Here is a 12760-nt window from a genome sequence, read left to right as displayed (position 1 = left end):
TGAACAAGGACAATTTGCGCAAAGGACAAGCCTTCCAACAACCAGTCCCACAGATAACGTTTAATTACAGATGCATCCACCTTGGGTTGGGGAGCTCACATGGACAATCTCCAAACTCAAGGGACATGGACAAAACTCGAAGCAACATTTCAAATCAATTTCCTAGAACTTCGAGCTATACGTTATGCCCTGCATGCTTTCAAGGAATACCTTTCACACAAGACTGTTCTAATCCAAACGGACAACACAGTTGCCATGTGGTACATCAACAAACAAGGAGGTACGGGCTCGTATCTCCTTTGTCAAGAGGCTGCACAGATTTGGGGCTGGGCCCTGAACCACTCAATGTTCCTCCGGGCCACTTATCTGGAAGGCATTCACAATGTAGTAGCAGATCAACTCAGTCGTCAATTCCAACCACACGCATGGTCCCTGGATCCCTCAGTAGCGACCAGGATATTTCAGCGTTGGGGTCAACCAACGATAGAACTTTTTGCATCACATCTGAATCATAAACTGGACAATTTCTGTTCTCTACACCAACAGAAACATTAACCAACCAAGGACGCCTTTGCTCGCCCTTGGAATTCAGGCCTCTTATACGCGTATCCCATGATATCCTACATGAGAGTGGTTCTCCGTACACATCCAAAATTCCTCCCCAAGATAGTTACGGAATTCCACTTGAACCAATCTATAGTTTTACCCACATTCTTCCCAAGGCCTCATTCTCACCAAGGGGAACTGGCCTTACATACCTTGGACTGTAAACATGCGTTGCCTTTCTACATAAACCGCACAGCAGTACACAGGAAATCTAAACAACTTTTTGTTTCTTATGACCCAAACAAACCGGGTAAAGCAGTGGGTAAACATACTCTATCCAATTGGCTAGCAGATTGCATACAGTTTTGCTACGAAAAAGCAGGCCTTCCTTTCCAAGGGCAAGTAAAGGCACACTCAGTAAGAGAAATGTCAACCTCAGTAGCACACTATCGTTCAGTGCCAATCCTTGACATATGTAAAGCAGCAACATGGAGTTCTCTTCACACCTTCGCAGCTCACTACTGCCTGGATAAAGAAGGAAGACCAGATTCAGCTTATGGACAATCAGTCTTAAAGAACTTGTTTCCAGTTTAATCCCAACTCCTACATCCAACCTGCTGTGATCTTCGGCTGACTCATTTCAACAACAATACTTCACTGTTGCCTCAATACAAAATGACTCAGCCTCTAGCTTGCTAATCACCCATATGTGAGGACTAGCATCCTGCTTGTCCTGGGATAAAGCAAAATTGCTTACCTTGTAATAGGTGTTATCCCAGGACAGCAGGATCTAGTCCTCACGAAACTCACCCGCCACCCCGTGGAGTTGGGACACATATTTTTCTTATTTATTTTTGCTAAAGCTTATTGCTACATATGAGACTGGAGTGAGACCCCTGTGGCAAAGAATATCATGGCACGCTGGGCATGCTCAGTAGCCTCAGGCTGCCAGTCAAAAGTTTCTAGAAACTTTGACAGACGTTTTTCCCGCGTTAGGGCTCCGTCAGTGACGTCACCCATATGTGAGGACTAGATCCTGCTGTCCTGGGATAACACCTATTACAAGGTAAGCAATTTTGCTTTACTCAAGATTCATTTTACCACAAAGCAGTCTCCATTTTTGTAGTACAGGCCTAAACAAACCATTGAATTAAAATGAGGGTGGAGGTAGAAGGAAGTGCATGAAGCCCATATCTCATTTCCAGAGGACTAGCCAATACTGCTTCCATCTATCTTGGCATGCAATAAGATTTGTGCCAAAGAAGTGGTGAGAGGACATCACTATTTGGTTCCTCTTTGAAGCATTATCTCTTTTGAAAACATACCATTGAATACTGACACGGGGGGGGGGAGGATTATTATATAAAACCTATAGTGCATATGTAAAAGTTTCTGAAAAAAACTGCACACAATTTTCAAACAAGAAAAGCCAATTAACTTTGTCTAATGCTTTTTCAGCATCAGAGCTAATTATGAGAGAGTGAATGATAATCCATAAAAGCAAGTATTTTACATGCATTGACCACTACATGCCTCCCTTTAACAAACTATTTATTTATTCTTTTATCAGACTTGAAGTATTCTTGCCAGTCTATCTGCTATAATAATAATCTTGACCTATAATTTAATGTCAAAGTTTAAAGAAATAGGATAGTAAGATTAAGGAATCATTGTGTCCCTGCTTTATTTTTATTAACAAAAAATAATTTTTTCTCAATTTTCAGACATTGCGTCTAATGAAAAATGTAGTTTCTTACCTGTGATTGTATAAAATTTTACTCACATTCCATTAGAACTCCGGTCTTTGTTATAATTTAGCAAGAGTAATTACCCCTTGTGTTTCTCCGGTTTAATGGGAATATTTAAGTGCTGCAGTTGCTTCTTTAAAACCTGTGGCAATGAAGCAGCTCTCAAGTAAGCTCTGTCCTTTATATTTCCTAATTTGGATTTATATAGATTAGTATAATACTCATAAAATATGACACAAAGCTCTTTGACTTCACAACCTACCCTGAAATACCCTTTATTACTGAAATATATATACCTAGGCCCAGAGCAAGACTTGTTTGACATGCTAGCATTTTGCCCATTTTGTTGCCAAAATCTGTATTTGTACTACAAAAGACTCTTTTTGGTACACTGGTGAATTAGAGAAATTAAGAAATGGGTCTCAAAAATAAATTAGTTCTTGTCTCTGGAGTAGGGTATCTAGCTAATTTCTTTGGCTTTCTGAAGCCAAAGCTGTGATCTCAAGATTTCTTGTGCAATATCTTTTTTCTTAGCCACATATGAAATAATGTTCCCTCTAATCACCACTTTGGCAGTTCCCAAAATAAATTTGAAGAGGATTGATTATCCTTGTTAAACTCTGCATATTCATCCCACTGCATATTTAAATAATCCCTAAAGTGCATGTCATTGAGAGGATATATGGGGAACTACCATGTCACCCTGCAATCTATTTGTAAAAGCCCAACCAGGTTGTATCATGGTCTGAAATTTATATGGGACCAATTTCCACATTCCCTGATACTACAATTCTGATGCAACTCTAATATTGCTCTCTGCTTCATCTGCAGGGGGAGGTAAGGAAATTGAACCCAAACAGCAACCAACAAGTGCATGGGGTTAACTTGCTTGATGCGGCGGTTACTACTCTTAACCAAAAGCCTTATATTACACTTCTGATGCAACTCCAGCATTGCACCTTGCTCTCTGATTCAACGGCGGGGGGAGGAAACTAGACTCAAACAGTAACAAATAAGAACCCTGACCTTGGCGGTCTGAGTAACTGATAAGTATGGGAAACTGGTAACTATGGGAGCTTGCTGGGCAGACTGGATGGGCTGAAGGGTCTTTTTCTGCCATCACTTTGTGTTTCTATTGGAAAATTGTTTCTATGAATAAATAATCCAATGTGAATTGCCAGCAATGTGCCCTTGAAATGTAGGTGAAAGATTTTTCAAGTGGATATAAAGTTCTCCCCACATCTACTAAATAAAGATTTTGACATATATATATGGAATACGCTTTAATTTTGTGTTTGACTTAAAAGCCTAGAAGTCCTATCCAACTGGAAGTCATGTATACAATTGAAATCTCCTCCTAGAAGCATATAACTTTATGAATACCTAAGCTACATTTTATCCAACTTCATAAAGAAAGCATGGGAATAAACATTTGGTGCATGTAAAGTGCAGAGTACAACAAATTTACCATAAAATGTGCCACCTTCTAGCAAAAATACTCCCTTGCGAGTCTTGAGACACTTTTATGTTCTATAAAAGGAGCAGATTTCCCAGTTAGAATCACTATGCAAACACTTCTAGAATGTCAAGGCATGAAAGACTTGCCCCACCTACTGCCTTTTAAGTTTCATATGCTCTGTCTAATCCAGTTTAGCTTCTTGCACTGTCTCTATAAAGCCTGTAAAACTTTGAATCATCTTATTACTACACTAATTCCTAAAACATTCCATTGACACAATGTACTGTACAAACCATATGTAATCTTTGTCCCTCATATATAGTTTGTAAATCTTATAGGCCCCATAGGCCTCCCCAGCCTAGACACCAGCTGCAGAGCATTAGCTTACCAGGTATAATGTCAAATATCCACCGGACCGTACTTGCAAATTGAACTGTCAATTTTAAGATGATCCAGGAACAGATATCAATATATGGAAAAGCTAAATATGGTAAAACGGTTGAGGGGGGGATGACTTTTTTTTTTTTTAAAGATATATTAATAGGAGGAAGTGCAAAGTGGCATTGCGAGACTCTGAGGGTAAAGGGGAGAGGAGTATGTTTAGGCTGATGAGGAAAAAAACGAAATAGCTTAAATATTTCTATTTGATGTTCACTGTGGAAGGACCAGGAGCACGACAAAAATAGGATTGGAAGTGAAGTAAACCTCAATATCTGAGGACACTATATCTGAGGACAAAGGTTACGTATGGTTTGTGCAGTACATTGTGCCAATAGATTTTGAGACGTGTGGTCGTGAGGAGTTAACTAAAATTTAAGTAGATGGAGCGATGGGGACAGATATGATACATTCAAGGATTTTAAGGAAACTTAGAGGAGTTCTGGCAGCTCCACTGACTGACCTTTTCAGTGCAGTTTCTAGAGTCCAATGGATTACAAAATCTGAGATTCCATGGCTTTACTGGAGATAGGTCTTGTCAGATGAATCTGATCAATTTCTTTGATTGGGTGACCAGAGAATTGTATCCAGGGAGAGCGTTAGATGTAGTGTTCTTGGATTTCAGTAAGGCCGTTGACACTGTTCCGCATAGGATGTTATAAATTGAGCACCCTTGGTATGGGTCCTAAAATGATTGGGTTAGAAACTGTTTCAGTTAGAAGCGACAAAGTTAGTGGTAAATGGAGTTCCCTCTGAGGAGATGGGCATGGTTAGTGGTGTGTCTTAAGAATCAGTCCTTAATCCAGTTGTTTTCAACATTTTTGTAAGCAACATTATGGAAGGATTAATGTGAAAGGTTTGTCTTTTTGCCCAATGATATCAAAATCTGCAACAGGGTAGACAGCCAGGAAGGTGTGTGGAAAACATGAGGAGGGATCTAGTGAAGCTTGGGGAATGGTCTAGGGTCTGGCAGCTAAGATTTAACGCTACCCCCCCCCCCCCCCCCCCCCAAAAAAAAGCAGTGTTACGTGTTTAGGCTGCAAAAAGCGAAGGCAGCAGTATAATATAGGGATCTATATCTGATCTTAAAGTGGCCAAACAGGTGGATAAGGCGACAGCAAAAGCCAGAAAGATGCTTGGGTGGACAGGGAGAGGTGTGGTCAGCAGAATAAAAGAGGTGATATTGCCCCTGTAATAAGTGTCTGAGACTTCATTTGGATTATTGTATATAATTCTGGAGTTAGCGTCTTTAAAAGGATAAAAAACAATTGGAGTTGGTCCAGAGGGTGGCTACTAAAATGGACATTGATCTAAAGCATATAGGGATAGACTTAAAGATCTAAGCATGAATACTGTGGAGGAAAGGCAGGATAGGGGAGATATGATGGAGACATTTAAATATCTCCAAGGTTTCCATGCAGAGCAGGTGGGCTTCTTTCAAGTGAGGGTAGTGGATGCATGAAAAAGCCTCCCTGCAGAGGTGAAGGAGACAGGGAACAGTTTCTGAATTCAAGAAGGTATGGGATAAACAGAGGATCTCTGAGAGAATGGTAGGGATTGTAAAACTGGGTAATTGTTGTGAATGGATAGATTGGATAGACTATAATCAGCTTTTTCTGCTGTCATGTTTCTACATGTTTCTATGTTTTATATCACTGCCCTCCCACTCCCACCCACATTAACCCCCTACAACCCTCAACTGTATTATCCAAGATATTCATTCTGGCATTACCCATAACACTAATATATCAGGAAACTTATATGCAGGAAACGTCATCCCTGGATTACCCTTGAATCAAAAATACAATTTTATTAAGCATTTTTATTAAGCATTTTATTAAGCATTTCTGCTCAATGTATAGACTCATAAGACTCCAGCAAGGGGAGGTGATAAGCCAAATTGGCAAGTTTAGAAGATTAAAATTGGAAAGGTGCTCATAAGCACCTTTCCAGTGTCTTCCTTAGGCCAGGCTGGCATTTTCATTCCTTAGCAAACTGGGCGCAAGCTTTATGACTTGTCTTTGGTTCAAGGCTTTTTTTTTTTTTTGCTATTGTATACTATGGATTTCTTTATTTTTATTTGTCTTCAATGATCATATTATGATTCTGTATATTAAAAAGAACAATTATATTTTTTCCAGCATAATTTTATTGTATTTTTTTTTTTTTAAAGTGGGCAACAGTTACCTTCCACCTTCCTCATCATGTGTTGAAGTCAGTTGCTGGTGCCATTGTAAATGAATTAAAGAAGATAAATCAGAATGTTGCTGCCTTACCTGTAGCCTCCTCTGTGATGGACAGGCTGTCTTACCTCTTACCCAGTGCACGACCAGAACTTGGGGTGGGACCTGGTCGATCTGTGGACAGGTATGTAATGAATTAGGTTTCATAATGGCTTTATTCTTATGAAAAATATGATTTGCTTTTTTTTTTCTGTTAATGTTTTTGCTCTTCAGTTTTGGTTTTGTAACTATAGATTAGGATTAATAAAAGTAAAAGCAGTTTCTGAGAGCAAATTTAGGTTTATTTTTAAATTGCAATAATGTTTTGTACTTTATCAATCATGCTTGAGCTCAAAGTTTGCATGAAATAGTTTAATTGTATCTTGATGTGATGCCAGTTTTAGTCATTACTTCTCTTTGCTTGGTCAAAGCACTAGGTTTTAGAGCATTAAATATAACAGCTGTTCATGAAAACTAGCAGCGAGCCTCAATCATTTAACTAAATGTAGAGCTACAAGAATGGAAACTGGAAAGTTTTTATTAATTTTTAAATTAAGTAAAAATGGGCTAATTAAAATCTGCAACACTTTTAGATGGATTAATTTCCATAATTCCACCTTATCAGTATACAATGCAGTTTTCTTCTGCAAACATCAGTATTCCTAATGTATCTGGTCATGGAATGTGTTACATGCCTGATTGGAAAAAAAACTTATTTGCTGCTATTCTAATATGCTGTAAACTGCTTTGGATGAATTTTGTATTCAATAAGGCAGGTAAATCCAAATAAATCCCACACTCCTCCCCTCACCCACCTCCACCACCTTCCTTCCTCTAAGCAGCTTCCTTTACAGTTACCAACTCACCTTTCCCACCACTACCCACAGCTCCCTTGTACAGTTCCACCCCCTCCTCCTCCCCCTCTTACTTTTCCCTCTCCCCCGCCTCTTGTACAATTACTCATAATGATCGCCATATCACGTATATGACACCCCCCCTCCTACACCACCCTACCCTCCATCCCCCTTCCCTATCTTGCCCCTTCATTCCCCTGCCACCCTTCGCCTCCCTCAACCCCTCCTCCTCCACCTCCCCACTGCGCTTCACCCCCCACCCCCTCGCACCACCTCCCCTTGTACATAATTAATTTCTGTCTAACTTTGTCTAATACTGTCTAATTTTGTCTAATATGGTTTATTATATGTATATATACTGTCTAATATGTCTAATATGGTTTATTATATGGTTTATATTTATTATATGTCTAATTTTGTCTAATATGGTTTATTATATATAATCTCGTTTTTAACTGTGACGCACGTTGGCACCACAGTAAAGTTAACTTACCTTTTAACTATCTATCTTTCCTCCACCTATCTTTGTAATTTCCTTTCTCAGTTACATGTAAACCGACATGATGTTTTTTACGAATGCCGGTATATAAAAGTTATAAAATAAATAATAAAGATCTTGAACTTTGCCATCTGTCATATGCCTAGTGGCATTGGAGACATTGGAGCCAACCTCCCTGTGTTTCTGTTTGCCTCTTATCAAGGAATTATTGCTCTGGGTCACTGATCTCTTGGTTCTAGTCTAGTAAAGTTTAGTTCTTCCTTTTTTCCTTGGTTTTCTTATTTTTGGATTGTTTCATTGGTATTTATTTCAGTATAATTTTTTTGCAAGAAAGCTTTTGGCCTTTTTAGGCTTCTATTTAAGAACTGTCTCAGCCTTGCTCACTGCTTTTTTATGAAATAAAGCTTCTGAGGTGTATATATTTTAAGACTTCATTTGTGGCTAACTGGGGTTGTCCATATTATTACTACTCACCTTTCCCATCTAGTCAAACTATCACAATGGAGGTTTAGGCCTTACAGGAATAGTTAATCCACAGAGCTCTACTACAGTATGCCTCCAAGCATAACTTAATGGCATCAACAGACCAAAATACTTAGAAGGTGCTAGAATATGAAAGTAAATGGTTTATGGGGAAAGGCTGAAGAGGTTAGGGCTGTTCAGCTTGAAGAAGAGACGGCTGAGGGGGGGATATGATAGAGGTCTTTAAGATCATGAGAGGTCTTGAACGAGTAGATGTGACTCGGTTATTTACACTTTCGAATAATAGAAGGACTAGGGGGCATTCCATGAAGTTAGCAAGTAGCACATTTAAGTCTAATCGGAGAAAATTCTTTTTCACTCAACGCACAATAAAGCTCTGGAATTTGTTGCCAGAGGATGTGGTTAGTGCAGTTAGTATAGCTGGGTTCAAAAAAGGTTTGGATAAGTTCTTGGAGGAGAAGTCCATTAACTGCTATTAATCAAGTTTACTTAGGGAATAGCCACTGCTATTAATTGCATCAGTAGCATGGGATGATCTTAATGTTTGGGTAATTGCCAGGTTCTTGTGGCCTGGTTTTGGCCTCTGTTAGAAACAGGATGCTGGGCTTGATGGACTCTTGATCTTGACCCAGCATGGCATTTTCTTATGTTCTTATGAACAGTTTCCAGCATCAAACTTGGGCAATCAGTGGAAAGAATAGAAGGAATGGATTTGAACCTGCCAGTCCAAGTGGGGAAAGAAGCGAAAGAATGTGAAAAACAGAAAAAACTCTTTCAAGAGTTGGACCAGCAATCAAGGAAAAACAAGTGGACAGGAGCACAGTTGTAGTATGAAATTTCACTTCAAAATGGCATGTAGATAATAGATAAAGAACGTTAAACTTAGATGAAATATCTGTAATAATAGTACAGCACAATAGACTAGATACAAGCTGATTTTTATAGCAAGTAAAGGAAACAAAACTGGCAAAATCATCAGTACTGATTCTGGAGTATAATACTGGAGATGGTTTCCTATCTTGTGGTTGGATTTGATATACTACAACCAGGATGTCTGTACCAAAAATCAAAATAGTCACACGATTCATTCACTGGAATCACATATCAGAGAAACACTGAGATCATGCCCCTGACAGGATTGCAGAGAATGAAGAAGTGGTCACTGTGGAACATTTCTGTACCAACTGGATGCTAGAAAACCAGTCATAGTGGCAAAGGACAAAATTACAAGAACAGCATTGCTAATAAACAGGCCGATACAGTACAGTGCACTCCGGTGGAGCGCACTGTTAGCCCAGGTTTGGACGTGCATTTTCGATGCGCTAGCTTTACCCCTTATACAGTAAGGGGTAACAACGCGTTGAAAACGCGCGTCCAACCCCCCCCCCCCCCCCCCCCCCCCCGAAACTAATAGCGACCGCAACATGCAAATGCATGTTGATGGCCCTATTAGTTATTCCCGCGCGATACAGAAAATAAAATGTGCAGCCAAGCCGCACATTTTAGTTTCAGAAATTAACGCCTGCCCAATGGCTGGCGTTAATTTCGGCCGGCACCGGGAAAGCGTGCAGAAAAAACTGCTTTTCTGTACAACCTCCGACTTAATATCATATGATATTAAGTCGGAAGCCCCAAAAATAAAATAAAAAATCGGCCCGCGGGTCGGAAGACAGATGCTCAGTTATGCCGGCGCCCGTTTTCTGAACCCATGGCTGTCAGCGGGTTTGAGAACTGATGCCTGCAAAATAGAGCGTCGGCTGTCAAACCCACTGACAGCCACCGCTCCTGTCAAAAAGGAGGCGCTAGGGATGCGCTAGTGTCCCAAGCGCCTCCTTTTACTGCGGGCCCTAATTTGCATAGGCCACCCTCCTGAATCGCGAGCCCAGGAGAGTGGCCTGTGCGTGCACTGAGAGCAGACGCTCGCCAACTCTCCCGCGCGTTTTTCTGTATAGGCCTGATAATTCTTACTACTAAGCAACTATTCTGTACTATGTATAGAGAGAGAAGATAATCAGCTACAAGAGAATCAAGTGGAGGCCAGGAAAATGTAGCAGAAAGATACTGAAACACTTCTACTACTACTTAACATTTCTTTAGCGCTGTACAAACAGTCCCTACTCAATAGAGCTTACAGTCTAAAAGACAAACAGGACAAGAGACTTGGGGTATTTCATAGAGCAAGGCAATGGTTAAAAAGAAGTGATTATTAGTTAAAACTAAAAGCAGACTATCAGGCATAAGATTTAAAAGCGGCTTCAAAAAGGTGGGTCTTTAGATGGGATTTAAACACAGCAAGAGAGAGGGAGCATGACTCACCAGTTCAGGAAGAATATTGCAAACACAAGGCACAACCAGGTAGAAAGCACAGAGTCTGGAATTGGCAGGAGAGGAGAAGGGTGCGGATAGGAGTGACTTGTCCGATGAGCGGAGTGCATGGGGGGGGGGGGGGGGGGGGTGTAGAAAGAGATGAGGAAGAGAGGTAATGAGATGCTGCAGAGTGAAGGCATTTTGTAGATGAGAGAGAGCAGCTTGATAACAAAAACAAACAAGAGACCACATCACCCCAATTTTAAAAATTCTCCACTGGCTCCCTATAAAATATAGAATCATCTACAAAACTTGCTCAATCATCCACAAAGCCATCTACAAAACCTCCCTTCTTGACCTCAGGATACCTTTACAGTTGTATTCATCCTCCCGTCCATTGAGATCTGCCCAAAGAGGCTCTCTAAAAACCCCTCCAATCAAATCATTTTCAAATAAAAGAGCCTTCTCCACAGTCGGCCCAAACCATTGGAACTCTCTTCCTTCAGACCTTAGGCTCGAACAATGCCCAAGTACATTAAAAAAAAGACTCAAGACTTGGCTTTTCACCCTAGCCTACACCTAACTTTTGACTTTAATCTTTCCTACCCACTGTGTTCAATGCATTTTGTCTCCCACTGTTTAACAACCACAGATAAAATAACAAATCACTCAAGCCAAGGAATGATCGCTTGTTACATGTTTGATTACTAATCTCTTGTACTTTTGCTTCCTGTTATTTATATGATCTACTTCATAATGAGTTTTTTTTTTTTAAATGAGTTACATCCCAGTTCTCCTTTTCCCTGTTCTATGTAAGATTCACATTTAGTCATTTCAATTGTTGTATGTAAACCGAAGTGCTTAGTAACTCTGTCATTAGAACCTCGGTATATAAAAATGTTAAATAAATAAATAGGAAGCCAATGCAGTGACTTCAGAAGTTGGGTTATGTGAGTGGAGTGACTTTGTTGAAAGATATGTCATGCAGCTGAATTTAGTTCAGATTGAGGTGAAGAGAGTTGGCTTGCTGGGAGACCTGTGAGGAAGAGGTTGCTATTGCAATGTGTTTTGTGAAACTGATGTTTTATATAATTTTATTGTACATGGTTTTGTGTGATTTTCTGTAAAGTTATTAAGAAATAAATAATCTAAGCAGGAGGAAATGAGAGAGTGGATAAGGATTCTGGTAGTGTGAGAGAGGAAAAGATGGATTTTGTCAGTTATAAAGAAGAAATGGCACATTTTAGCAAGGTTTTGGATGTGCAGAGGGAAGGGGAGAGAGGAATTGAAGAGGACTCAGGTTACCGGCTGATGGGACACCAATTGATAGAGGAGGAACCACCAGAGGAAATGCTAAAAGTGCAATGGGGAGAGGTAAGAAGAGAACCAAGACAGGCCAGAGTTCGAAATCCAAATGAGTAGGTGGTGATCAACAATGTTAAAGCAGCAGACAGGTCAAGGAGGATAAAGGCAGAGTAAAGACCTTTAGCCATAAACAGGTCATTGAAAACTTTGGCAAGGGCTGTTTTCAGTGGAATGTAGAGGGTGAAAACCAGACTGGCGAGGATCAAGAATGGCTTGATAGGTAAAAGTCAAGACAGCGGCTGTGCACAGCACATTCAAGTAGTTTGGAAACAGAAGGGAGATGGGATGATAGTTGGCAAGACATTTAGGATCCAGTGAGGGGTTTCAAAGCTGTGGCATGAGTACAGCATGTTTGAAGACAGCAGGGACAGCAGTATCAGTGGAGAGTGATTAAGGATGTGAGATATGGAAGGGATGACTGTAGTGGAGATGGAGCTGAGGAATTGGTTGGGGGCAATTGTATTGATCTTTGAGCTTGATATACTATGGTGCTTTTCCCATTCTGTCTATGGAGAAAAAGCTTAGTAAATTAGAACCTTAGATATCACTGGGTTGATTATTTAAAAACAACTTTCAAGGGGTTAGCTTGGAGGCTCAGTGGTAGGTGCTGTGCACTGTCTTATAGAAGACCTGGTTTCAGTGTGGGCCAGGTTTCTGTTCCCTGAGCTGATCAGGGCTGGGGATACTGTAGAAGCAATGTTTGTAGCCCTGGATGACACCTAGTGGCCAGACCTAGGGTCTTGCTAGCTGGGATCTAGAGGAAGTTCTGATCTGTGATAGCTGTGGTGAAATTGAGGGGATATAAGGGAAGAAAAACCAGGATAGTTGTGAATGAAGGT

At 40.3% G+C, this 12760-nt stretch overlaps 1 protein-coding gene across 5 annotated transcripts in view; it reads left to right on the top strand.

The window, feature by feature from the left end:
• The window catches only part of BIRC6 (baculoviral IAP repeat containing 6), a 1045545-nt gene that overhangs the window by 79385 nt on the left and 953400 nt on the right, over positions 1–12760 (top strand). For all 5 annotated transcript variants that reach the window (XM_029593898.1, XM_029593899.1, XM_029593901.1 and 2 more), the window contains exon 4: positions 6365–6558. In XM_029593898.1, coding sequence (XP_029449758.1) covers positions 6365–6558 — 194 coding nt within the window. The remainder of the gene's footprint in view (positions 1–6364; positions 6559–12760) is intronic.

This window comes from Rhinatrema bivittatum, chromosome 3 (genome assembly GCF_901001135.1).
Source record: "Rhinatrema bivittatum chromosome 3, aRhiBiv1.1, whole genome shotgun sequence".
Lineage (NCBI taxonomy): Eukaryota > Metazoa > Chordata > Amphibia > Gymnophiona > Rhinatrematidae > Rhinatrema > Rhinatrema bivittatum.
The sequence above is the reverse complement of the archived record's forward strand: the minus strand, read 5'-3'. Positions and strand labels throughout refer to the sequence as shown.